Source organism: Aulonocara stuartgranti (assembly GCF_965226115.1).
Source record: "Aulonocara stuartgranti genome assembly, chromosome: 1".
In the NCBI taxonomy this organism is placed as follows: domain Eukaryota; kingdom Metazoa; phylum Chordata; class Actinopteri; order Cichliformes; family Cichlidae; genus Aulonocara; species Aulonocara stuartgranti.
Window position 1 is genome coordinate 1,019,913 of NC_138939.1, and position 27,588 is coordinate 1,047,500.

The 27,588-nt window shown below is 49.1% G+C and overlaps 1 protein-coding gene across 15 annotated transcripts in view; it reads right to left on the bottom strand.

Annotated features, from left to right (window-relative positions):
* znf536 (zinc finger protein 536) overlaps positions 1 to 27,588 on the bottom strand; it is a 212,214-nt gene that overhangs the window by 63,763 nt on the left and 120,863 nt on the right. For 13 of the 15 annotated variants that reach the window (XM_082544108.1, XM_082544120.1, XM_082544107.1 and 10 more), the window contains one exon: positions 18,500 to 20,793. In XM_082544108.1, coding sequence (XP_082400234.1) covers positions 18,500 to 20,792 — 2,293 coding nt within the window. In that variant the 5' untranslated portion in view covers position 20,793. Of the gene's footprint in view, positions 1 to 18,499; positions 20,794 to 24,095; positions 24,189 to 26,660; positions 26,707 to 27,588 lie in introns of those variants that run through there. The other 2 variants (XM_082544118.1, XM_082544112.1) reach the window with 2 other exon arrangements.

Sequence of the window (27,588 nt, forward strand, 5' to 3'; positions counted from 1 at the left end):
TTTATTACCTGTGATATGAAAGTCACACAGGTCCATGCTCTGCACCCGAGTGAACAAACCAGGCTGCTGAGTATTTACCTGCTGCCCCTCCGGACATCACGCTGAGCCGTCTGTCGACGGAAAAACTTTTATGATTTTTTCTAATAAGCTTCAGACCGTGAGGGTTCCCCGACCCTCCCCGACCCTCCAGATCACTAATCATCTATCCAGTATCGCTGCTGAAATCACGCTGCCAGATATTCTCCCCTCACTCAGTTTTTATCCCGACCTTCATCCCTTCCTCACTCTGGTCTGTTCGAGTGCTTCCACATTTCAAACACTCCACCCCAGGATCCGTCCGGAGGTGTCTAATAACTGCCTCGCAGCTCATCCGGGCACAGGTGACACGATAAACACCATTCTGCAGTAAAACCAAAAGTCTACCATGTTTCTTTTGGTTGATCCTCTCACTTCAGCGAACAGTAAGTAGAACTAGTGCGTTGTGGTTGTATTCCTCCACCGTCGGGGCGGTTTACCTCGCTGTCTGTCACCACAGGAAGTCAGGGCCTCTGCAGCTGTTGTCGCGGGTTACACAGGCGGAGGCCGCTGTCTTTAGTGATCGTTTGACGAGCATGAAATATTCACTGTTTGGTGCAAACATCGTTTTTTCCTCTGACCTCTGAAACGGCAGTGAAGCCACGACATCGCAAACAGGCCGACACGGAGAAATCCAACGAAGCAGAGGCACGATCACATTTCATTCACCGGGATTTCCGGATGAACCGTTCCCACTGTTGTTTTTCACAGTTATTAACACCTCCAGCCACTAGGTGGCGCTGCTTAACGCCTCAATATAGACATTTCCTGGAGTCGGGGTAATAAAGTGAACTTTTTGAATAGAGAACTGACATTTTCCAAAAATGTACTTAAATCAAACCTGCAATTAAAAAATTAGCTCCTGAAGTTTGACGCGACTGGAAATTTGACCCATCCGTCCATGCAGCTTGGAGGAGCCCTGGGCAGATGGCCGCTCTGCCACCCCACAGGTGCACTACGCATGGAAAACTGTATTTAATAGGAATATCTTACAAATGAAACAGAAAGAAATGAGCCGGAGCTGCTGATGAGCCGGATGTGTGAAACTTTCCGGGACCGACTGATCTCATCTCCAGAGGAAAGGGCAGCCGTTTAGCAGGAAGGTAAATACTTCAAATGTTAGCCTGGGGAACGTCTTCGATTTGTCCTTTAGGAAGATGCTAACGTGCGATACACCGTGCCCTCCCCCTCCTCCTCCCTTCTCATTCATCTGCCTCACAAACTCCTTCTCCTCCCTCCCTCTCACTGCAAAATGCAGGGCCAGCAATAAGAAAAAAATACTACGCACACTTGTTGCCCGGACTTTATCTCTGCATTATTCTCAGCGCTCCTTCCGTTCATTTCAGAGAATAAGATAAATGAACAACGTACATTTCGTGCACCTGTCCTCCTCTCCCCACCTTCCTCTTCCCCCAACGATAAGGGATTTCATTAACGTGAGAATGCTTGGGCTGAAAGAAACATAATTGCTTCAGTGTTGTTGTCCTCTCTGCCGCCGACGCCCTAATTTCCTCCTCGCCTTACTCTTGACTGTTAAGTGATCATTATATCAACACGGGATGGGCCAAGGGTAAAATATTGACAAACTGCGGTCATGCTCGTGCGAAACACGGAGGAGAGGTGCGCGTGCGTGCGCGGCGGAGGGCGACGAAGTATTAAAAATAAAAAATAAGGAGGGAGAGAGGACAGAGTGACAGCAGAGAGAGTGATATAATCAATGGAGAAAGATCACAGAGTCCTGTAATAATTTAAAAAGCCGGCCCGATCTGTCAGCCCCCCTCCCCCACCCCGCCGCCTCCCTGATGGATAACTGTATGTAAAAGATACATAATTTTTTGACTTGCCATTTACACAGCATTGCACCTGAAAGCCAAGCGGCATAATAGACAGTTTAAAATGTCAGGCAAGTAAGAGTAAGAGTAAGTAAGAGAGACAGGTCGGCCGGCAGAATCTTAATTAGAACAGCTCCATCTAATGGCAGCGGCCGTGCACGCGCACGTGCACACACGTGCACACAAACACGTGCACACAAACACGTGCACACACGGCTTCTTTGCTTTCTCTGCATCCACTGAAACGATTTCAGGGAAAAAACTGCGCACACACCCTCCAACATCAGCGCAATTAGCAAACCATTTCATTCCTACAGCTGACCAGTCGATGACCAAATCTACGGCGCCGTGGCGGAGCATCACACCAGCGCTGGCGCTAGCCTGGAAAAGCATGTATAGGATTTACCTATCTATCCCTGAGCAGACCTGGCTGTTGAGCTGGAGCCAGCGCCACATGATTGTGTTAATTAATCTGCCATTGTGAGCACGGGGAACAGCTGCACGGGCTCTCGTGGCTGCGTTGTCAAAGCAAAACAATGCAATGTTAAGCTTCCCCCACTGAATCTTCCATTACAAAGGAGCCCCAACAACGGGGCTAAATTCATAAATCCACAGATCAATTTTTACCAGCACTAATGTCTGACCTTTAAAGTGAAAGAGGGATTTTTTTAACATGCTTCATTTGGGCTTGAAATACGGTCAGATATGTGATACCTAGGATGCGGGCCAAATACCCAGCCCCACCAGCGCACCCCTCCCTCCAGCCTGGAAAACAAACACAGTGAGAGAGAAAAGGATGGAGGGAGGCAGGAACCGGCAGCAGAGACAAACAGATGAGTGCGAGGAGTCACCAGCTGGGCACTGGTATTTTAAAACAAAACGTCTAACGCTGTTAGCGGGGCGCCATTGATCAGTGCGATGGGGTGTTAATTCAGACGGGCAGAGGGAGACAAAGCAGCTTTACAGGTTAATTCATCGTGAGACGCTCCTGACAGCATTTCCGCGTTTCCTCCTCCTTAGATGGTCCGCGCGCTCGTTCACGTAGAAGCAACACTGACCAGGGGATTCATAAATAAAATTAGGTAAACTGTGCTGCCACACAAATTATGTCTGCAATAACAGACTTTGCGAATAAATGGTTTAGCACCTCTAATCGAGTTCACAAAATGTTTCACTAGACAACCATTTCGCTGCATTCATTACAGCTTCGCTGAATTACAATTTTATTCGCGGCGTTTGTCTTTAATGTGGCAACCAGATTCGTCGTGGAAGCCTGGAAGAGAGGGAGGACGGCGTGCCCCCGTCGCACGCTCTCTACAGCGAATGGCACGGCCTCGGTGTGCGCTTGGCACTTGCAGAGAGATGGTGATGCACCCCGAAAAAATCATGGAGACGCCTGGCTCTCGCCCCGCTCTGCAGCCGAGCCCTTCTGTCTCACAGAAAGCCCTCCAGCAGCCCACTGAGCAGCGAGCGAGGCGTCGGGAGACGAGTCGTACGCGCCGAAACGCACTGATGTATCTGACAGAGCCTGTCAGGGACGCTATGTAAAGCAGGAGGTGGATGCGACTGATGCTTTCTTTCAGGTTGGAACAAAGGGGGGAAAAGCTTAGGGAAGCAATAAGTGGGAGCAGTGTAAATGGCAGATGAAGGAGGCACGACATTTCCCTCTCCCTGTGACACTGTCTCTCAATCTGCACCCTGCTCCGGTCTGCCAAACACCGAGTCAAATAGTGACACTGAATATAGCAGCGAATTCCAAATCTGCTGTTGAGTTGCCATATTCTCGATAGACTGCACAAATGTTCTTTTTTTTTTTTTTTACAAGACTTTTTAATGCAGTCGGAAACGTGCGAGCACCCGCCCACCCGCGCTGAAAGCGTACAGATGGGGAAGGGTGACACGGCGCTAACTCGCATCTCAAAAGTGACGCCGGCTGCAGCGTCTCACCTGTCCAACACGCTGGATTTCAGAAAGCCATCAGATGTTGCATTTACCGCAACGCTGAACAGTGGAGAGCCGAGTCCGATCGGAATCGGCACCAATCGCTCTTGACAACTCAACAGGACACTCAGCTGAGCGGCAACGGGAGGAAGGTTGATATCTTGTCACTATATTCTCCCTCATGGCTTTGTTAGTATTTACAGCTAAAATGTTACCGAGTGTGTATCGAATTGGAAGAAGGACTGTTTTTCCTCCTGTGGTACTGTGCTGTCGGCTCCCTGATTGTTGGAGTATAAAAATAATCGTCATGGAAATAGATCTCATTGACAATGTGCCATGTTCACACTGTGAGCAGCTTGTGCCTTGTGAACATAATCCAGAAACGTCCTCCAAAAACTTTCCTCCACAAACTTTCAATCCCTCATCCTCGCTTTGCCCTTCTCTCCAAAAGATGAAAAAAGGCAGTGCCAGGAAGACAAAGGACCAAATCCCGTCTTGTCAAGAACCAGCAAAACAGGTAGAAACGTGAAGTAAGGGCTGGGCTCGAGGATCAGACTACGATGCTGAGCGGCAGGGAGGATTGACCGAAGCAGCTTTCCCAGCCTGGCCCTGAAAATCCACTCCTCATCACTGTGTCTAATAGGACAGAGCGCTGGCTCGGAGAGGACTGCGCCGGCACAATTACACCTTACCTGCGAGGCCTGCCAGGAGAGGTGGCATTTGGTCGATCCGCCCTCCCGGGAGGGCGTTTTGTGGCTTAGCCCTGACTTAGCCGCGTGTCTTAAGACGGGGGATAGGAAGGCTGGGGGGACCGTTGGGGAAAATGTGAGTGTCTGCGTGAAAGCCCGGGATAAACCTGTGCTCTCAGGAGGAGAGAATGGCTGGAGGCCCAGGGGTTAAATGTCTCCGGAAAGCCTCTGTGTCCTTGCGTAGTGCGTTTGTTGAAATTACAGAAAGTCTGCCTCGATGTCCTCGAAAGAAGTCGGCGCTCTGGAAAAAGCCGTCCTTCGAGCGAGGCCTTCTCAGTTATTGGGGCTCAGCGCCAATTTAGGGAGCTATCACTGAGCTGCACCCATCAAACAAAAGAATCCCCAAAGGAGCTTTTCTTCTGTTAACCTCTCAACCAGCCGATCACCAACAAACCACCGAGGCTACGTTTTAGCCACATGCTAAACAAAAAGCTCAAAGATGTTCGAGTTTCAAAGAAATTCTCTGACAGGCTTTTCGGCCGTAAAGCTTTCACCTTCGGGCATGTGCAGGCATGCAAAACAGGTACAACTTCCATATAAACGAGCTGATGTGATCCGAGCTCAAACGAACCGCTGGAAGGCGCCGATTCCACTTCGTGCCTGTTTCAAAGTAGAGGTGCTTTCAGTAAATCTGTCAGTTCAAACGATGCTGCTTTATGTGGGTATTTATCATTTGTCTCCTTGTTTATAGTCTTTTGTTAAAAAGCAGCTGTAGTTCAGTATGTAGATTGCACCAGACATCCGCCCTCGTCGTTTTCTCTGAAATCTGTCACGAAACAGGCATTTTGGCCTCACGGTTCTTTGGTTTAAACTTTTCCTTTGGGCTTCATGTACCGGAGTAATTATAAAAGAGCGACCATCTGCCAACCACCGGCTGCTGGAGTAAAAATCTCTGATTGGCTGCAAACTCTTGCATACTGCTCGCCGAGCACTTTTACTTCTGCTGGTGAGTTATTGCAGACAAAGTAACCGAAGCAACGACTGATTTCACCCAGCGACTACTTGCCGAGTACACGTGTGACCGAGGCCCAAGAGAGCTGATCTAAGAGGTGATTAGCATGTGGCTAAAATGCAGCCTGCGCCCGAGGCGTTCACATGCATCTGGTGCCTGTTAGAAGGACTAAATGTGGTCGACAGTGGAAAGGTCAGGCTGCTGCAGAGACTGCAGCACAGCTCCTGTGATTAAACGTTTCGGCTAAAACCGTTTAGTCGTTTTCATCACAGCGAGCAGTCTTTCACTGTTAATGCACAATGTGACTTTATTCGGTTGTGCTCACACACACACACGCTGCTGTTTTTGAATCTAAGAAGACGTTTGTGTGACCTCTGCATCTGAATGCTTCAGTCTCTGCGTTGCATGCTGAGATTATTTGCACGAGCCTCTGAGGTGAGTTGAGGAAGAGATTTTCTTTGCACTTTTTATGGAATCTCATTGTCGTTTAGAGCCGTTTACACGTGTGGAAGACTGGCGGGTTCATGTCTGCAACGCTGCACGGCTGTATCTCAGTGAAATCATTCCTTTGAGAGCCCGTCCTTCCAGACCAGGTCTCATGAAGGCCTCCGTGTGCTTTATGCGCAGAAATCTGAGGCCTAATCCGGGTCTAAGAGCGAGTCCTTCTAAGATGCTCACACGGAGGTTTACGCGCCGACAGCGAGCGGATAAGAGAGACATTCGCTCGCTATAACCACCTTATCACGAGCATAAACATATGCTCGCTGCGCGGGACACTGGGCGACGGTAACTCGAGGGCAGAAAGAGAAAGGCGTGTTCGCGTAGGTAGAGACGATGAGACTTATGTTCGTTAGGAGAGCTGTAAATGAAAGCGAGGAAGGCATCTCATCAAGCACATGTTCCACACTCGGTCCTTAAGGGAGCTCTACCTGGGGCTGTCGCATTTAGAAGGTGTTACTCTAATAAGACAACAGTCGCTTTTATTTACAACAAGCACGAGACGACATGAAAAATGCTTTAACACGTCTTCAGCTGCTGAAACAAACACCTTTATCCTGTAAACACAGCGTCTCACAAACGAGCTAAAGATACACGCAAATAACATATGCTGACACACACACACTGACACACACACACACACAGACAAACACACACACACACTGACACACACACACACACACACACACACACTGACACACACACACACACACACACACTGACACACACACACACACACACACACACAGACAAACACACACACACACACACACACACACAGACAAACACACACACACACTGACACACACACACACACACACACACACACACACACACAGACAAACACACACACACACTGACACACACACACTGACATAAACACACACACTGACACACACACTGACACACACACACACAGACAAACACACACACACACACACACACTGATGCACTGACATAAACATACTGACAAACACACACACACACTGACACACACACACACTGACACACACACACACACACTGACACACACACGTCTGGTTTGCTATCCTTGTGGGGACAGGATTTGGTCCCCACCAGTATAGTAAGAACCTGTACACACACACACACACACACACACACACACACACACACACACACACACACACACACGAGAGGTGTAAAGCGTCTAAATTGCAGTTGCATCTTGGAAAACAAACACTTTGTTTTGTTACCACGACAACTGAGATAATGTGATTCCTGCGGCAGTGTCGGCGCCGCTGCTCGCTGCTCTGCGCGACAGGCTTAAGAGTCGACGGCGGGCCGAGCGCGCCCAGATCGGGGCTGCGGCCCGGGGCGGGGCTCGGTGCAGACCGAAGCTGGTCGGGCAGCCCACGCTCGCACGTGCCACCCTGCGGAGAGAGATGAGCTGGGCGGGTCAGCTTTGTCTCAGCACCGGTCCCCTACTTCCTGTGCTGAAGCTTTGCCCGGAGAGTCACTCTGCTGGAGGATGTAAATGCGATCAGCCCCAACATGTGTGTTTAATATATCTATATCTGGACAAATAGCAATTTCATAAAAGGCCCGTGTCCCGCTCCTGCCTCTTTCTCTCTTTGCTTTGCGTGGCGACAAAATGAATTCAGCTCTGAACCTAATTAATCCACAAAGGTTTCATGTCTTAATCCCCAAAGTCAAGGGGGTTATTGTCCTCACAAATGAGGTCAGTGTTCCTCCCAGTGGAAATAAGCGAAAGAAGGAGGAAAACACAGCGAGCGCAGGCAGCGAGCACCGACGCCTCTCTGCGCAGCCCTCCTGTTGAATCGGGCTGAGATACGGCGGCGCGAGGCCCCGCTCGCGGGGACCGGAGGTGCCGTGGAAGGGATGGTGAACATGGCACGACAAAAGAAGAGCAGAAAGAGACACGGAGGGAGCGGCGACAGCAGCGGGAGACAGAAAATTAGACGCCTGCCAATCTTCAGCGCGCAGACCTTTGAACCAGGTGGATAAGAGAGCCGCTTCTGATGCTAATTGTCACTGAGGCAAGTCACTGTCAAACTCTGAGGCGAAGAAGCTTCATCCAAGTGTGACAGGATGATAGCCATGATACAGCCCTCCGTCTGGTGGGATGACAAGGGGGGATGTGACACACATGGCCACACCATGCTGCCTGAAGCACAGTCACCACCAGCGGCCCACACAGGGTCCCCGAGGGGGACAAACCCGGGGAAAAGCGAGCGCGCCGGCCAAATGCTCGTCCGGCGTCCGCGCGCTCTGGGCACGCTGTGAGCCCCCGTCTCCGAGGACCACGTGGGAGAGCGCGGACACGTCCGCGGTCCACGTGTAGCCTAGTTTAGGCCATCCTGACGAGAGCTTTCCAAAGATCGAGGCTTGGCTGGAGGCGGGAGGGGCGGGGGTGTGGGCCGGGGTCGGCCAATAGCGGTCGTGTTGAAGAGAGGGTCGGCCAGGACGAATAAAGTCCAAGACGACACAATCAACAGCTTGCTGAAATCTGTTGCAGTCAAACGTCCGGCCAGTGGAGGGTGGGTGGAAGAGAGCGCAGAAGACTGTTTATCTTAAAGTGTGACAGGATGTCAGCGTCTGCGGCTGCTCCGCACGCCGCCGTGACTTCACCAAAGTTTGTTGGCGAGGCTTTCCCCCACAAACGGCTTGCTGCTGGACGTGGCGAGAAAGAAGAGCAAACAGAGCTGCACGCGCTCATTTCCGACTCGTGCGTGACTGCTGGGAGAAGAAGTTGGTGCTGTCGCCCCAGTTTGAAATATGAGTTTAAACTGACAAAGCGAATTAAAATGTGTAAACGCCACAGTTCTGACGCTGATTTGAAAATCGGCTATCAGAGTTGGTGTTTGTTGATTTTTAACAACTCGAGGGTTATTACATTTCCACAGCGTGACAATTAAAAACCCCTCAATCATCATGGCGGCAGCTCCGTGTAACTGAGAGGAGAGACGACGGAGCGGTCAGAGCCACGGTCACGTGAGGCCTCACCTGCGCATTTCCCACGCTGCGTTTAAGTGCAAATGACGTGTGCGAGGGTCAGGAAGGAAGGGGTTACTGATTCTGTGCCCCCGCCCCTCGCTCTGCCGCCTGCATGCTTCCCCTTCATCTCAGAGGATAGAGGAGAAAAAGATTTAAAAGGACTGGAAAAAAGCTCAATTGTTTATTGATTTTATAATAGGCTTAGCGCAAGAGAAATAAAGCGGGGGGCTGGTGGGGCAGCGTGGTCAACCGGAGGCGATGGCGTGACAAACACACGGCTTACGCCGGCGCAGGTAACGGGGGCTCCAAATGCCGGGATACTGGCCCGAGCACCTCTTTCTCCGTGTCCCCAAACGCCCGCTCGTGGTATTGTTATCGCGATTTTAAACCAGTGTAGACATAATCGCTCCCCTCGCAAACAGGGCACGACCCTGGCGCTCGGGGAGGGGGCGGGGTGTTTGCAGGAGGACGAGGTGTGACTGGCGACACAAATCAGAGAGAAAGGAGTGAATCTGAGATGTTAGTAAGTTCATGGAAAAGGCTGCGAGTGCCAGAGCATGCACAGCAGTGTGTGTGTGTAGGTCTGATATATGGATGATAACACTAATTAGCTCATTTTGTTTGGGGCACAACACTCATTAAAAACCCAGTGGGGCCATTAAAGTTACCATCCCTCCAAACCATCGCTGCCACCGTATCCATCTCAGCTGATATCTCGGCTCTCTGCTTTAATGGCCTCTGCTTCAGGTTGTTGGGTTGAGCAAAGATTTGTGGGACTTGGACCCCCCCCTCGATCCAAATCTCCTGATTTCTATTTAAATCTCTCTCTGCTGCTCCGCCTCACGTCACTCTCTCTGTATATACATCACTCGCTGCTGCATGCTTCCTCCTCGCACACTCAAAGCTGTTTTCTGCAGCTGGGGAGGGATTCGCACTTCCCCGTCCCGGCGAGGCAGGGGCGACGGTTGTTTCCAAGCTTTACACAGCGATGTCACTGTAATACCAACAAACCTCGTCGTGATTCAGTGTGGCTTGTTACGCCATAAGGCACGTGTTACTCTGCAGCCGGAGAGACTGGAGGCGGAGGCCTGCCAGGATTAGACGAGCAGGTGTAGCATCCCGCTAACAGACAGCACAAAGCCACATTCGAGCCCATTCTCTTGGGCCGAGCCATGCTAACGCTAACAGCTCCTCCTGCACTGAAAGGAGGGTTCGAGCCTATCCGGTGTGCACGTCGGTGTCACAGAGCAGCGTGTAACGGGCATTCATGCTGTGACGAGGTCGAGTTCAAAAATGTAACCAGGATATAAGAAAATAACACAAAAGGAGGCTAAATAAAAGCTCACACAGCAGTCACCTCAGCGTGCTCTATACCGTCAGCAATGCAGAGAAGCCCAACAATCAGACGACTCCCTGAGAGCAAGCACTTTGGTGACAGTGGGAAAGAAAAACTCCCTTTGAACAGGAAGAAACCTCCGGCAGAACCAGGTTCTGTTTCACCTGCTGGATGTATGAATCCACTGAAAGTAGTCCCACTGCTGCTTCCTGTTGATGGAGTAATGGTGCCTTAAAGCTACGCCGCTCCTTAAAGCGGCGGCTACTACAGAAAACTATTTTTTAAAGAATTAATATTCCTGTCCTGCCTTTGTGCGATTGTTTTTTTCTTACATCAGCGTGAGCCAGCGTGCTCGGGGCCACTGGGCCGGGTTGGTTTTTCCACGAGTGTTTCCTGCAACAATAAACCCAGAGTGCCAGGTCACATCCCCGCCGCCGCCGAAAGGCAACGCTCTGAAAATATCCTCGGTCTCAGGTCTGGATATTAAGAGTGTTGATTAGATATATGAGTTTGCCATTTGCCCACGGAGCGTGGAGTGTCTCTGACAGAACCGGGGACCATATGGCTGGTGAGAGATTTCCCCCCTCTCTTCCTCTTCGCGCAGCCTGACAGCTGGATGGCTGCTAACTGGGGACGAGGAAGCTTGGCAGCTGCAGCTGAGAGCAACGCTTTGATGCCGCTCACCCTTTTTCACTCTCACTCTTTCTCTTCTTCTCCTCCTCCTCTCTTTTTGCAGCACACACACACACAGAGGATAGCTAACGCAGTGTTAACTATGCAAACTTTCTACAGGTTGGAGGACGGAGATAACCGACAGGTGGGACTGACCGCAGAGCAGGTATCCCTCCACCAACCTTCATTTATTCTTTTTTTAATTCTCTTACATTCATTTTTTTTAGCTGTTTAAATTAACAAAAGTTTAGAAGAGTTTATTAAATCATAAGATCCTCACAGGTGTGGAGCGCTCTTAACCCTGATTTTTTTTCCTGCTCTGGTGTAAATCTGCAAAGACGTCGGTGCGAGGGGAGCTCTGAGGGGAGGGTGAGCAGCCGTGGGTGGGTGGTGGAGGAAGTGGGGGGGGGGGTTACAGTAGGGTGGAGGAAGAAGGGGAGGGTGAATAGGCCTCTGGGAACACATTAGGATGTACGAGTGGAAAGCAGAAACAAGTGAGAGATTTTTGATTTCCTTCCTTCTCTGCAGTTTTTTTGTTTTCGTACTTTTGTACAAAGGCGTCTTTCATCATTTTTCTTAAAAACAAAACAGAAAGACGCCGTTGGATGTTTAGATGCAGATACCTGGATGCTTTGTGCAGAATGAAAGAGAAGCCGGTTCTTTTGAATCAAACTGCAGCGGCGGGCAGGTGTTTCTCTTTGGTTTTCTCGGTTTTAATCTGAAATCGGCGCCGTGTTTCTTCCACTCTGAGGTCACGAAAAAATGCACGTTTTTGCATTTGGGACGGAGGTCAAGGCGACGGGAGAAAATGAAGCGCTTTATTCCTGAAAAGCTCGCTCAGGTTTCTTCAATCTTATGTCACCGAGCTGTTTTCCCCCCGCGCTCCCTCTCGTGTTCGCACTCCTCGTCCTCGCCCCCCTCCCCTCCCTCCTCTTGTTGAAGGCCCCCTGTTGCTGCCTCGCTACCAACCAGCCCCGAACACGGCGCAGGCCGGGCGGAGGCGGGGGTGCGGGGTGGAAGAGGGAGGGGAAAGATGATGTATAAGAGCGAGGGGGGAAAAGGAGAGAGGAGAGCAGAGTTTGGCTGGAGCCAAGAGGAGAGCAGCTGGGCACGGCTAACAGGGAATGATAATGACCTCAGAAATCTGCTGTTCGCTCCACAACAATAGGGTGCTCAGTCGCCTGGAAAATTGTGTTCATCAGCTAGCTCTGCTCACTTACTAATTGACATTGCCAAATATTTTAAGAACAATTGGAATGTGGCAGGGGGAGAGGACGGAAAAAACCCAGCTCAGAGATCTTAATCCCTGGACTTAATTCCTCTCTCTCACTTTTGGCTCCTCGCTCGTTTCCCTGCCTCGCTCTCCTCTTCACGATGACGAGATAGCAACAGCTAAGGGAAAAAAGAACATTTTTCATGTAGCCTTCTGCTCTCATGTCAGCGCCCTGATGCTGACACAAAAGGCTTTTTATGTGACCTGTCACTGGGGTTAAGAGGAGGAGATTGAGAGGGGAGGGGGAGGAAGACGAGGAGGGGCGGGAAAAATTAGAGAATGATGAAGCGAGGGAGGAACGGGAAAGAAATAAAAAGATCCCGGCATCGCAAGGCCGGCGCAGGTCGTTTGCGCTCAAACCGGCAACGCCATCGTCCGCCGCCGTCATTTGCATTCCCCGACCGAGAGAGCCCTGCCTCATTTCACAGGAATCCCGCATTGACGGAGTCAGACAGCTGTCACCAGACGGGGAGAAAAGGAACTTGGCGTTCACCCTCAGCCGCCCCCCATCCCGCCGTTAAGCACACACATACACAATCCAAGAGAGAAACTTTTAGCCAGTGTCGCCGCGCCCGGAGGAGGAGGGAGCGCTTATTTAGCGGGGATCTGTGCATTTGTATGTGCATCTTAATGCTGAGACTAAGTAAACACACTCCACCGGCAGCACAAGTTGTGACTGTGATGTTAATTTATGTCTTTGTTGCTTCCTTTTCTTCTTCTTCTCTCCTCTTTTTAAGGCGTCCTCCTCCTGCTGCACTGGTGGAGTAGAGAGCGCCGTTTGTGAGTCAGCTCCTCGGTCGCCGCTCACTTTTAGCAGTGACACCGGAGAAGATAGCTTGTTGATGTATTAAGAATATTAATATGCAAACAGTCTACCTGACAGTGTAAGGCAGCCTTCTGTTGTGGAAAGATAAATATTATGTTTTAATTATAAAAACATAAAACAGAAATGGGGAAGACAGAGGGTGTGTGTGTGTGTGTGCAGAGGTAAGCTGTGTTCTGGCACAGATTTGGAGTTGAAACGAGTGGATGGCATAATGTGCCGCTGTTTACCGAGGACTGTGATGCCCTGTCATCTCCCCCTCTGTCATTTTTTCATCTCCTCTCCTTCGGCATCGCCGTCCCGGCTTCGTAACCGAGCGGGGAATCCTAACGTGATCATTAAGACATAAAACGGGCCGATAAATGTTTCATAAGGACGAGGCTAGACGCCGATAGCCACCCAGGAATGCCGAGGAGCCTCCGTCGTTGGAATACGACTGAAATTTGTCTTAAAAAAGGCCCGGGCTAATTCCTGCCGTGGTAATATTTACAAATTGAGTCTGAGAGACGGGGTAGGGCAGAGAGGCAGAGAGCAGGAGAAAAGGAAGAAAGAAATCAAATGAGAAAGAAGAACAGAGAAATAAATTGGCCTTTTATATTGTGCAAGCGTGTACAAAAATACTAAGTCTGCATTTATCCGAGACATGTCAATCAGAGCAGCACACTGACAATTAGTGCGTTTGAATAGAACTTTTATCATTTAGCAGACACCAGAGTCCTGACCTACTGTACAAAAATACAGCTCAGGGAATGAATGTGCCTGTAACACAATGACTGTCTATTTAAGTTTGGTGACACATAAAAAATACAGATATGACAGGCCAGACTTCTTCAAATGAGCGGGGGGCAGAAAGCTCAGGTTTTGTAACCACGACTTCTCTGATTATAGAGCGAAGAAGAATAGTGCGAGGAGCGGATGTCAATTACAAAGACAAAGTCATCCGCACAGGCGAAGGAACGGGGGAAAGAGCCGTAATTCATTATTTTTTAATGCGCATACTTTTACACACATATATTATCTTTCACCGAGGGCTGGCCTCGATTCAAAGCGCCTGTTTTTAACGATTCTGCGTGCAGGGCCAGATTACTCCACAGAGGGTGCCAAACCCGATCCCCGAATCCACCAGCACCACCCTGCCGACACCTGCCGGCCAAATGAGGTGAGGAGGAGTTCACCTTTACTGTGCCGGTGCTCCTCGCAGTCGCCGCGACGTCTGTTTACGTTACACAAGCGAGGAAAACCAGCTAATAAAAAACAGGGAGGCCTGACTGTAATGTACCAGCGCCAGAGGAAACCAGCTGCTCGCAGTTTGTATCATTCGTGCATTTTTACTTTCTTTGGTTTTCAGTTTCAGTTCGAGGGCAGACGCGTCGAGTTTCACTGTAAACACGTCACGTTTGACTTTAGACCTCACGTCGCTGCTTCACTGACACTGGAGGGAAAATAGGACTTCACAGTAAACAGACGGCAGCTCGTGTCGTGTTTTTATTCTTTATTTTTAATTCTTTATTTATTTGTACGCTGTCAGTTAATCCTTCACAAACTGACAAGCGCATCTTCAGCTCTGGCAGCAACACTGAGCATGCTCAGTCCAGGCTTCACGACTGCTTCCAAACCCAAGTGTGCAGTCGTGATGACAGCAAATGCATCGTTCTTTATTTTAGGGGGTCACATGGTGCAGTTTGCTCGCCCCGACACCATGTTTTACAGAAAACTGGGGAAATTTGAAATAGTTTTCGAGTTTTGTCGCAAAGGCAGCTGAAGATGACGGACAGCGTACGCGGTCAGAACACCCGAGGACCTGGAGCTCGATCTCCATGGAAGTCAGCGAAGGAGACATTCCTCTCTAATGTCAGCTAGCTACATCCACAGTGGTCTGGATCTTGTTCAGCTCGACTTTATTCCTGTTTTAATGGCACAGTAATTACACTCTAACAGTTTGTCTGCACGTGTAATTACGCCCCCATTGTACTGTCGCAATTAGATGAATATCCACGCTTTATAACCTAAGGCGTCAAGTTGGCAAATCCAATTTCAATTTGTATGGAGCGAGCATTTTGCCTGCTTGTTTGAGCCGTGGTAAGACCAGGGATATGCCGGCTAATCCCTGCCATGTTAAAACGCAAGGAAGAAAATGAAGACGCGGGGGATTCTCCAGAGAGCGAGAAGGAGAAAGAAAGAGCCAGAGGGAGCATGCACGGTGCTTTTAGAGCCAGGAGCTGGGTTTCAGGGTAGCGGGATGGTTGCAGAGGACTCGTGCAGCTTTAGGCCTTACAAGCACGCAGCAAAGCCAATTTTCTACGCATTCAGCGACGCCATCGTGCAACGCCGGTTTATTTGTGTGGAAGAGAGGGGAGAAAGAGGAGGCAGCGGTGCCTTCGTGGCACCGGGTCCTCGTGGCAGCGCTACCTGTTGCTGAGGCTTCCTAACGTGATTACTGCACGCCGTTTCCTCCCCACACAGCAAACAATACGGGGAAGTCGGCGCGAGGATAACCAAACAAAAAAGTGTAAAAAAAAGGATGGTGATGGGCATATATGTAATTACCTCTTTGTTTCTTTCAAAAATATTCAATAAGGAAGATGCTCAAGGTGTGCCGCAGAGCTGCGTTTAATAAGGAAGGTCTTTAAAGGACATCTCTGACAAAGGCTTTTGTTTTTCTGCTCTTTTTCTTCCACACTGCACGCACTGCTTTTAAACAAGTGCCGTCTCAAAGACAAAAGTGCCAGAGCTGACCTTCTTTCACAGTTGAGATGTTATTGTTGATTACTATAATTTAAGTTTAACTCTAAATTGCTGCGGGTAGGTGGCGGGGTAGAAGGCGAGCACGCACACATGCTCGCAGGTACACGCCGACAGAGAATCACGAGCTCTGCTTTTCAAACCTCAGATATTAACACAATGGTACAGTACGGCATCCTGTTCACTCTTCGAGAGTGATATGTGCACACACGCAACAAAGCAACCCCGCACACACGCATGCAGCGGAGAAGCATGACACCTTTCTCCACATGAGACTCAGACACATTTTTCTCACACATCAAAGCTTCTAATTTGAGAGTCCCCGAGCTCCAAACGTGATTCATATTGTGTAAGTTGTGAACAACGACGAGTCAAGTTTGCTGCTCCTTCTTATTAAAAAACAGGAAGTGGCAAAAGAGGCTCTGTTAAAGCACTTTCAATGTCAAGTCTGTTTCCTTCTCAATTTCACATAAAAACTCCATCCGTCCACATCACAGTCTGCGTACTTCCTCTGCACGGCTTCAAACCCGGCCGTGCTGCGCTGCGACTGAGCGGCGCACACGCAGCAACGCGCACTATTTTAATTTGTTTTTCTACGTACGTTTCTGTCTTTAATCCTCCAAAGGTGGTGCCCCCAGGGCCAGATTTAACCACTCATCTAAATCTAATGCGACCCTTTGTTCTCCGCTACCATTTGGCGGTAAATACGGCGAGTTTTATTATTTGAATTTGTGCATTTATTCATTTTGCGTACAGTACCTCTGAAGTTGCTGAAATGCCACAAGCTGTACTCGTCAGATTCAAAGTGCTCCAGTCAAAAGAGACGCAGGGACGGAGAGAGAGGGGGAGAAACTTCCAGCATTAAAATTCAGAAGATAATTACATCCGCTACACCCCCACCCTGTTGAGAAGTGTTATGTTTAATAGTCTCTATAAAGAAAATAGGTTTTTATCTCACTCTCATTTTCATTAATTCCTAATTGGGGTGGGGGGTTGTCTGTTATTATTTCTTAGATTAAAATAAACATAGCCTGTCCCATGTTCAAACCCATCACACTACACGGGCACGATAAGGACTTCATGCCTCTGTGAATAAATAAACAATTTCGTCTCCACTGGTGGAATTAAGTTGCTTACAGCCTTAAGCTAAGCCACTCTGATTTATATTTATATATATTTATATTTTCTCTCAAAAGACTTAAAAGCACATCCTTGCTTCTGCAAATGAAGCTCGCTAATGTTTTTGACCTGCTTTATATGTATATCTTTAATTAGTGTCTTGTTTAGCTTAAACCGACTGATTATCGCGTATTCGTGACCTAATTACTGCACGCGCTTCTTAACGCCAGCGTAGCGCCCTGAGGAGCAACCAAAAGTTACCTTTAAAAACTTGTGTAATCATTAGCAATGAGCCTCCCTTAATCCCACTAAACATACACTTATCTAGCCCCGGCCGGCCTGCGTTGGCTGGGTGGGGGAAGGGGAGGGGTTCGCTCATCTCCGCCGTGTTTATTAAAGACATTTATTAATCGCTGTGCTTAAGACGAGCTCGTCCCCGCACTCCCGGGAAACAGACTGCTAACCCGCAAACGGGCACGATGGCGTTCTCTGGAGTCTTAATGGCAGAAACAACAGAGCAAAGCTGACTCTATGTGCCGCGTGCACCGCTAGTTCAATGAAAGTCAAACAGTGAGCAGCGGCCCAGCGTTAACACAGACTGTACACAAAGATGGACGTAGCATCCTGCTTTGCCTTCTAACACTCTGAGGGGGGCGACTCCTCTGGGGCCTGCTCAGGTGCTTATTTCACAAACTACGGTCACGGTGAGTGTCGACTTAGTTTCTCAGTCAACGATGAGAACACACTTTGCTTTGCTATTCATCAGCTGTTTTTATATATAAAAACATGTACCCATCATGTAAAGCAGGGGTGTCAAACTCAAACACACAGTGGGCCAAAATTCGAAACAGGAACAAAGTCGCGGCCTGACGTTAATATTTATTGAAATATATTTATTCCTCCAGATATGAGAATGAATCTTTTGGACTCAAACACGTTTTGCTGAAAAACTGAATATGGAACAAGCAAAGCTTAATACTAAACAATATATATATTAGCTGTATAATAGTAGTAGGCCAGCTCTGACAGTAATTTGGTATGGCTTCACGGGCCAAGTGTAATTAGGCTGCGGGCCAAATTTGGCCCGCGGGCCAGAGTTTGACACCTATGATGTAAAGCATCAAAGATTAGGTTAACGATAGCTTAAAGGTTAAGATTAGGTAAGCAAACAGAGCATCCCATGTGGTCTCAGAGGGAACTACACCCTCTGCATAAGTTTGAGACTGGAGGCACGAACAGGTCGTGTTGTATGTGACTCTGCATCTCTTCTCAACGTTTTTTTACATTTGATCCGCCTTAAAAAACCCAAAGCAAACATCACTCGAGGTCTTCTTCCTTTAATAAAAGCTGAGGATCACTGCTGTTTATGTGTTTAAAAGATTTGACTAGAACAGAAATCAAATTTCACGGAAAGGCGGATCACAGGAAAAGATCTACATCACTTTCTCTGGTAGACATGGAGGACGCTCGCTCCACTGCCTTCTAGTTGATTCAGTAAGTAGTTCTCCTACCTGAAGATGGTGAGGAGGGATGGGGGCTGTCGTCCTGGATGCTTCCTGTCTGGGAATGTCCCCCGCCAACGCCACTCTCCTCTGTCACATTGGATGAACCGGGAGTGGTGGAGCGGCTGATGGACTGGGACTCGGGGTCACTGGCCGATCCACGGCGTTCATCCAGTCCTTGCTGAAGTGCCTCGTCAATGCCTCGCCTGTCTTTACCGTGGATTCGCGAGTGGACGACCATTTGATGGTAGGTTCTGAAGACACGTCCGCAGTCTGGGCACTCTGAAGGCTTCTCCTTCAGGCCGGACAGGCCGGAGAGGCTGTAGTCAATGTTTGGGCTTCCCAAGCCAGCCAGGGCTCCAGGAGCCTCAGCACTACCATGGTGGGACATGAGATCACGGTGACCGTCAAAGCCTCTTCCATCCTCCTTCATGGACATCACTGCTCCACTGGAAGCCTTGGATCCCTGCAGGGCCTCGGAGAGCTGCTTCTGCTTGGAGCTATCACCGGAAGCAATCAAGGAGTAGTCTTGTTTCTCCTTTGAGAAGGAAGCCAAGGAGCCCGCACCAGCCATCTCATCTTCCTGACCCGGAGTTATATGGTGCTGCTGCTGCTGATCCTTGGGCATGAAAGCCCTGTCCATAGCCATTCCACGAGCCATTATCTGCCAGGCTTGGTAGCTATTGATCGAGTCCATCTCTGCCACCTTTGCAGCCGCCTGGAGGCGCTCCATGCAGCTCGACTTGAGCGGTGGAACGAGGTTGAGACAGCCAAGGAGTGAGCGCTTCTCGTTTTCACCTAGCCCGTGGCCTATTGCACCTGCCATAGGTCCAAGCAGCTTTCCTAACATCTCCTTTTCCTTCATGGCTATCCCCGCTTTAGCCAACATCTGGTGCTGCTCGCTGAGGCCCTGCTTGTCTGGTGAAAGGAAGCCTCCCTGAAGACAGGAGATGTAGCGGGAATAAAGGTTGGCATGGGCTTCCTGAGCCAGATTGCTCATGCTGTTGACGGCGGCCATGTCCTGCTCACTGGGCTGGGGTGGCTTGTTCTTGATGGCCAGCTTGTTCAGATGCACCTTCATGTGGTTCTTGAGGAACCAGGGTTCCTTAAAGCGACGGCCACAGATTTGGCAGCAGTGTTCAAAGGACTCCTTGTGCTTTCTCATGTGGCCCTTGAGGAACCAGGCTTGGCTGAACACCTGGCCGCAGACCTCGCAGCGAAACTCGGTGGCCATCTGCATGCCCCCGGAGCCACCAGAACCCTGGCCCTGCGTGGTCTCAGCTGTGATGTGGGCCTTCTCCACATGGCTTATCAGCTCTTCTTCGTGGGAGGCGGCGAACTCGCACAGAGTGCATTTGTAGGGCTTGTGGAGAATGCGGATGTGACGGTCCAGCTCCTCGCGCTTCTTGAACTTCCCTTTGCAGAAGGTGCAGCGGAAGCCCACAGTAGGGTTCAGAGACTGGTCGTCCTGAGCGCCGGCCGGCTTGGGTGAGGAAGACGGCTGAGAAACTGTGTCTGGAGTGGCGAGCCCGGAGGAATGGGTGGGGGCGCAGGTTGACCCTAACTGCTGTTGATGGGTGTTTGAGCTGCTGTTGGGGCCCAGATGTGGCGTCTGAGCGGTCTGGAGGAGACTGCCACTCCCTCTCATCTGCTTGTCTCTCAGGATGGCCCTCTCCTCAAGCTCGTGCAGCAGCCGGTTCTCTTCTCGAACTCGGCCACGGCCTTTTCCCAGGTTCCCCAGTTTGTGGGTGCGGAGATGGATCTTCAGGTTGCCCTTTTGAGCCGCTCTGTGGTCACAGTAGGGGCACTTGAATGGCTTCTCTCCCGTGTGTGTGCGCATGTGCAGAGACAGGATGCTGTTGAAACGGAAGCGCTTGCCACACAGTGGGCACGGGTACTTCCTGTTCTTGCGAGCATCGTCTTCGATATCATTCATCTGGGACATGATGCCCAAGTTCTGCCCATTGAGAAACTGCTGCAGGTCGACACGCCCGTTTAACCCACTCAGTGCCCCTGCGTCTATGTCTCGATTGAGCTGATTGGCTAGTAGAGCCATCTGGCTGCTGATTGGTTGACTGGCCAGGGCTGCGTGGTGTGTCTTCTCATCCAACGGCGTGGCCGCCTTCTCTTCGGGAATCTGCTGTGGGCGGTGCAGGTCGGGAAAGGCGTGTCCTAACTGGGCAGTGAGCTGGTGAAGCTTTTGACTGATTGGGTAACGGCCGTTTAGAACAGCATTGCTCAGGTGGGCTTCAGCGTCAGGCACTACTGACGATACACCAAGACATAAACTAGAGTCCTCCATCCTGAAGAAACAGAAAAATAAAAACGTATTAGAAACATTTTTGACGTATTTTAATATTTTACAGACATTCAACGATAGTGTGTGGGCGTTCATCCAACCACGTGTCTGGAAATGTGGATGCCAGTTGTGTCATATTTCAGGTGTATGTACACGTTATCAACAAGTAATGCTCTAAACACTCAGTTTTTCTGCTCTTGGATCTCTGTGATGTCATAGAGACACAGGATCAGATAAAAAAGGATTTTTGTTTTGAACTGAAAATCATGTAAAGACACTCCAAGGATGAGTGTGGGGCTGGAGAGGAGCAGGATAGGTGCCCTAGTGAAATAAAAACACCAGTGTGAACTGTCAGCGCCGAAGGCCTGCGGGGATGCTGCGACTCAGAACTTTTTCAAATTGTAAAGCCGTTTTGGATGGAATAATTACTCTGTAAACACAGTGAGCAGTGTATAATTAAGCTACTTGTGCCCATCCTATCAGAATTCCTCCAATTACACGCCTTAATGAAATGGAGCAACTGCATTGCCGGGAAGCCACGGCAATACTACAATTATGATATTAACAATAGCACTTAAAACCAAGGGGTTACTCCAGTAAACACAACATTCTTATCTCGGTGCCACGACACTTGTCTTGGCACAATATTCCATTAAAGAGCCGTATTACATTTGATGTGAATCGCTTTGCTCTTTGCTGTCTGCGCTCTTCACAGTTTCCAGGACGGTGGAAACAACATGAAGATGCTGTGGATACACCGACACTGCTCTGTGAACAGCCCGCTCTTTGTTCTGCTGGCTTTTGGGTGAAATATGTCACAGTTTTCACACCGCGTTGTAACGCCATTAAATGTGTTTTCATTCCGTATGTGTAACATCGGCGAATGCATAAGTAAAAAATAAATAAACAACAGTGCTTTTAATGCACATCCATCTGTTCTCCAGATGGAGAGGTATAAGCAGCTATGGCTGCTTGCAGGGGTCAAACCTGCAAAACAATAAGTGTGGTTCTGCTTAGGTCAACAAAATATTGTATGATATCTCATTAAGCTGATTAGCACGCTGCCTGGTAACAGCGGCAGCCACTGGACTTTAATGTAGCATTATAATCATCAAAAAGCGCTTTCGAGGCGAGGCGGCGTGAAGGAGTGGCACTAGGTGACATGTTAGGAAGCTCAGCGTACTCTTCACAGGAGCAAAGGGCATCCACACTGGGATCCTTCTTCTCTTTCTCCACCTACGTTTGTGAAGCACACACTACACCACGTCGTGCTCGGCTTAAGTGTTCATTCAACCCCCCCCTCCCCTCCCAGTAGGAGGTCAGCAGACATAAGGGCTGCCTGTTCTGGTACCGCAGAGTCCTCCAACACACTGCCGATGGTGGATTCTTATCTCGCTGACATGAATTAAACACTGTGGCCACTTTCCACTTGTGTGTAAAGGAATGTGACACTTGTGGGCTGCCCTTTGAATTCTCCTTATTTCTCCCCACAAGTATCGTAAAGCAATGCGCCTGAATTCATTAAGAGTATAATGGCTATGCTATGCTCTGCAGGCTTGCATACAGCACTTCGATGTGCTCTGTCACAGATCTTATCTGACCCGAGTGACGCTGAAAGAAATCACTTTAGGAGCCTGCTAATAAAAAGTTTGTGCTTGAATGAAATATTTCCAGACTGGCCACAAATGAAAGGAAAACCTTGAACGTGTGACCCGTCCAGCTGAGAGGCTGTGAGACGGTGCCGGGTCCGTTTTGAGCGCTCACCTTCCTGCCGTGACGATCTGCCCGATCTGCACCACAAACCTGATTTTTTTGTGAAAATGTACCTACTTCCTGTCACTGCTGTCATTTCAAAGCAATCTTTGTCTTGCTGTTGTTCCACTTAAAATCATTCTACAGAAATGTAATCTCTATATTTTCCTGTATTTGTTCGTTCAAGCACATGCTTAAAAACACAATACTGTTGAATTTAAAGGTCACACGTCACGTTGATAACTGGAACATAAGGCGCTAAATGATGTGAATTATGATATACAATCACAGTTACGATAAATATATTACTTTGTTCAGAGGTTGTCAAATAATTAGGATAATCAAGCCTTTTTTTTTTTTACCTTCGTTTCAGTTCATGCATGAAAAAAAGTTGTTTTTAGCAAATTGGAAATAAAAATCTAATTTTCTTTTAATCAACCACAGGACTGAAATATGAACCAAGACCTGCAGTTCGTCCGACATCCAGCAGGGGCAGCAGTGAGTCAGTCCCCACAGACCCCCGTGTTGAAGCAGCACAAATAACCATGTTTACAGCCTGATACACAAACTTCACGACACCTGCACAGGGGGAGGGTGTCTTCAGAAATCACCCAGATTTAAGCGTGCATAATTATGGGCGTGGCCTGATGCTCCCATACACACTGTGCGAACAAAGCTGACCGCTCCACCCTCTCGTCTAAATTTGGAAACAAAAAGATTTAATCAACCATGGTGACCAAAACGTCACACTCTTTCAGACCAGGAACCGATCGGTGTCCATCCTTTACGTACAGTCTGTTTTAAAGCTAAGCTTGTTCACACAAGCTGGTGTTTTTCCTTTAATTTGTCACCATATAGTTTTATCACACACGCTCCCACGGCGTGGGAGAATTACTGCTGGGAAGGATCAAACTTTGTTAGGCTGCTTTAAACGACTTGTGGTTTTAAATTGTATTTATGTGACACCCCATCTTCCATCAGCAGCCGTGCATATATTGGAGGAGACCTTATTTGAATGGGCCCTTTTTACAGAAGCGGCTGCCTTTTGGAATAGAAATCTGTGATTTAAACTAGGCTGATGAGCTGTTGCTCATTTGGGGAGATAGCAGCTTGCCCTTTTCTTCAATTTGATTTCTGCCTTTATCTTTAACATATAACAAAGGCAGATAGACAATGGAATAATGTGAAATGAACTGACGAATCCAGTTTGTGTTTTTTATAAACGTATCCTGGCTGACGAGCGTATGCAAATGAGGCACATTAATATGCTCGCCTTGCTCCCGAGTCATTTTATATTTTTTCCCCTGATTAAAAAGGACATTTCTTATGTGACATCCCCCCTCTGCTCACATCCGCACGCACGAGCACGCGCGCGGGGAATTGGAGGGCGGTGTACGAGCCGTAGACACGCAGCCAGTCAAACACGAGCCTCTGACTACAGACAACAATTCGACATGCGAGTGCCCTCTAAAAGACGCGGCGAGTGCGCTGCAGCTCGCTGCTCTCACCAAACTGAGCAGCTCGACGCTGTCACAGGAGAACTCGGGTTCTTACCGGCCATCCTGGGGAAAGACTCGGGGCCCCGCCGTCCCTCGCCGCAGACTCCGTTACGAACGCCAGCTTTGTGCTCTTACAGTACATGTGCCGTTATTCTCTAACCTGTACGACCTTATCATTTCCTGGCATGTGCTGCAATGCTGCCTCATTAAAACTATTGGCTCCTCCGATACCTCTAAAACCACAAAGACTTCCTTTAGCATTTTCTCACGACGGTTCGCTTGTTGTCTTTATAGTTTGTGGTTTAATATTCAGCGAGGCTCCACGTGCACTCACAAACACGGCGAATCCTCTGCACGCTCACACAAACTGATTTCACTTGGTTTCTCTTCAATCCTCAGCTTAATTATAAGTGGTATCTGTGACACAATGGAAGTATATTACAGTCACCATTTAAATGTGCTCAGTTCATTTCTTTCTTATCAATGGTAGCATGCATCATAAATGCATACAGGATTTAAATGTGCTCCTCTCTAATTGCAACCATATAAATTATTGCATATGAAAGGCACTCGCAGCATTAGGGATAGCCGCCTGTTATGAATTCATATTCAAATAAACAGCGTTCTTGGTGAATTTGCTGTCAGGCTCGAGTTTTGTCAGAAAACTTTTGGCTGACATTTAAGACGAGAAGGGTGGGGGGGATCGAAAAGCCATTAGTCGGACTTTACTTTGTTATTTTGGCATTTATCGACACGAAACCCATCGACTAATCACAATGCGATACCTCATTAAGTCCTAATGAACAAATTCATTGCGTTAAACAAATCAATCATTATTCACAATGTGCCGAATTCAATCATATCTGCACCGAATCGTTAACGAGACGCAGGGGCCGCGGCGACGGCGCTCTGATGTCGGAGGGACAACGTGGGCCATATGTTCCTTACGTGCTAAATATTTGGCGATTAGGCGAGCGGCGGGGACAGTCGGGTTCATTAAAAAGCTCTAAGTGTATTTTCAAAGTACAAACAGAGCTTCCTCATCTTTTCAAAGATCAATTACCTCTTGGCAAAAGACGGTTCGGTTCGAGCGCTGCACATATGAGTTTGTTCCCGGCTCGTGTTTTGTTCTATTGCAGGTGGTCTTTGCGAGACGTCTAATTAATCCAATAAAAAAGCCGCCTTGTTTTCCTTCCTCTCGCTCGCACTTTGACTTTACCGCATTATTACTTTCTGTAATGAGGCAAAAACACTCCGCACTCAACTGCACACAGAAACAGTCGCAGAACACCTGCCAGATTCGAGCGCAGCTCCACCCGAGGCTGGCGGGCCGGGACCCGGAGCCCGCGAGAGGACGGGTGCTTTTAATACAAAGACACGTCTGCGTAAAAAGAACGTGACGTTTACACCGATCCCAGTCAGCTCGGCATTACACTAATATACAGCAGTTTTCCACAGAGCTCCTTGAACTTGAAAGAATCATAAGAACACGAGTGGATTAACACGATCCGGCTCCACTTCAGCACAGACAGCACAAGAGCTGTGACAAACTGAGTGAACAGGAGCCTCTCCCTCCCTCTCTGCACAATATGTCATTGAGGGCTGTTTAAGAGGTCCTGTCAACAGGTAGTTCAACTTTCAGCTCATCCCCGCTGATCAGCGAGGGCCCTCCTGACAGCGAGAAAAGAAAGACACCGGGAGGGAGCGGGAGGCACAGAAAGAAAAATGTTGTGGCTCTTTTTATCCATCCGGCGCTCTGACAGCCTTGCGGGGGATGCCATGGGAGGAAGATCAATGTGGGACAAGCGGATTCCCACAGTTCATTGTTCCGGGCCGGCCAAATCATCTTCCCAAGACGGCCGGGAGCTCAAAGCCTCCCTTTATGATAACCATCCCTGGTATTATTCCCACTATGATGATGATGACCTGCAGATGTCTGTGTGTGTGTGCGTGAACACCTCTCCCCTCCTGAGCGCACTACAATAGAGGTCACAGCGGCACGGTTGGACCCCTGCAGCAGCCAACAAAGGCGAGCGATGAGCACGGGATTAACAGTGTCAAACACTCGCTAAGCAGCGGGAGGGTACGGCCGGCGAGCAGAGACACAAAACAGGAAAATGTAGTAAATGATGTGAAAATGGTTCTCATGCATCAGACGGCTCTGTGCGCCTTGTCCTGGTTCAGTCAGGATGTCGTGTTTTTAAGGTGGATCCAGTTTCCTTCGTACTAAACATGACCGGGGTTCCTAACCACGAGGTCAGCGTGCGAGCAGCCATGGTCAGGTGGAAGAAACGAACCTATGGGTGACCAGAGCAGTTATTGAACACAAACGTGCAGGGAGCAGAGGGAACATTCAGCCGAGTTCGAAAGCTGTTTTTCAGGTTCTGACTCGACGTGATCGCCGTGTCTCTCACGCAGCTCCTTCTGCGATTATTCCATCATATCCCGATCCTCCTCTTCCTCGTGTTCTCTGATATTCTTGCGTAACCATTTTTTGATGAAGCACATCTCTGGTATCTACAGTTTTCCTGTTTATCATCCGTGGTTGGCTTCCATATGTGAGCACAGGTGTAAACGCAAAGAGCTGCGTGGGTGAGGTTCAAAATGTCCAGTGATGTACCTGCGTGCTGCGGCCTGCTCGGTGTCCGGTGACTGAGCTCTTCTTCCTGTCAAATCAGTCAGAAAAACCAGGGCACAGTTCAGTGTGTGTGTGTGCGTGTGCGTGTGTGTGTGTGTGCGCGTGTGTGTGTGTGTGTGTGTGTGTGTGTGTGTGTGTGTGTGTGTGTGTGTGTGTGCATGTGTGCGTGTGTGTCGGACAACAAACATGGCAGTGTAGCGCGCTCACGCATGGTTAGAAAGAGGACAGAGAGACAATGACCACAGTGTATCTGTCACAGCTTACATCACTGGCTGCTCTCTGTGCTGCATTTCAAAGCTGCACACACACACTCGGGGAGAATGTGTGGGTCACCGCAGGGCGCGGCGGCGATGACCTGCCTGATTCGGGATTGAGACTAATCGTCAGTGGCGTCGAGGCTCTGTGTGATTTTCAGGTGACGGCGGCGAGGGCGAGGCAAACGCAGAGAAAGAGAAAGTCGCTGAATGTCAATACGGCCTAAATAACAGAATATCAGAAATAATTGCTGTTTTCTTCCACTCACGCTGGGCGCTTTCTGGTGGAGTTTTGCATAATGACTCCAGCGGAGGGGGGGTGGCTGTGGAGGTAATAGAGGTGGTGGTAAAGGGAGGGGTTGTTGTGACAGGTGCTGAAATCCAACGAGGGAGGCGAGGGAGACAAAGGTTCAATTTACTAAGAGGAGACTTTAATTGTTACACAGCTAATTAAGAGAAGAAGGATCTTTTCTGCACTCTCGACTGTTTACCGAGAGCTGCGTGTGCAGACTCGGGGAGGCAGGCCCATCCTATAGCGTGCACGCACCCACCGCAACATGCAACATATCTGTTTCACAGCTTCTCTGCGCTGGGAGTTTGGGACTTTCTCTTTCTTTTTCCAAGTGAAACAAAAGTCTATGGCTAATTAGCAGCAC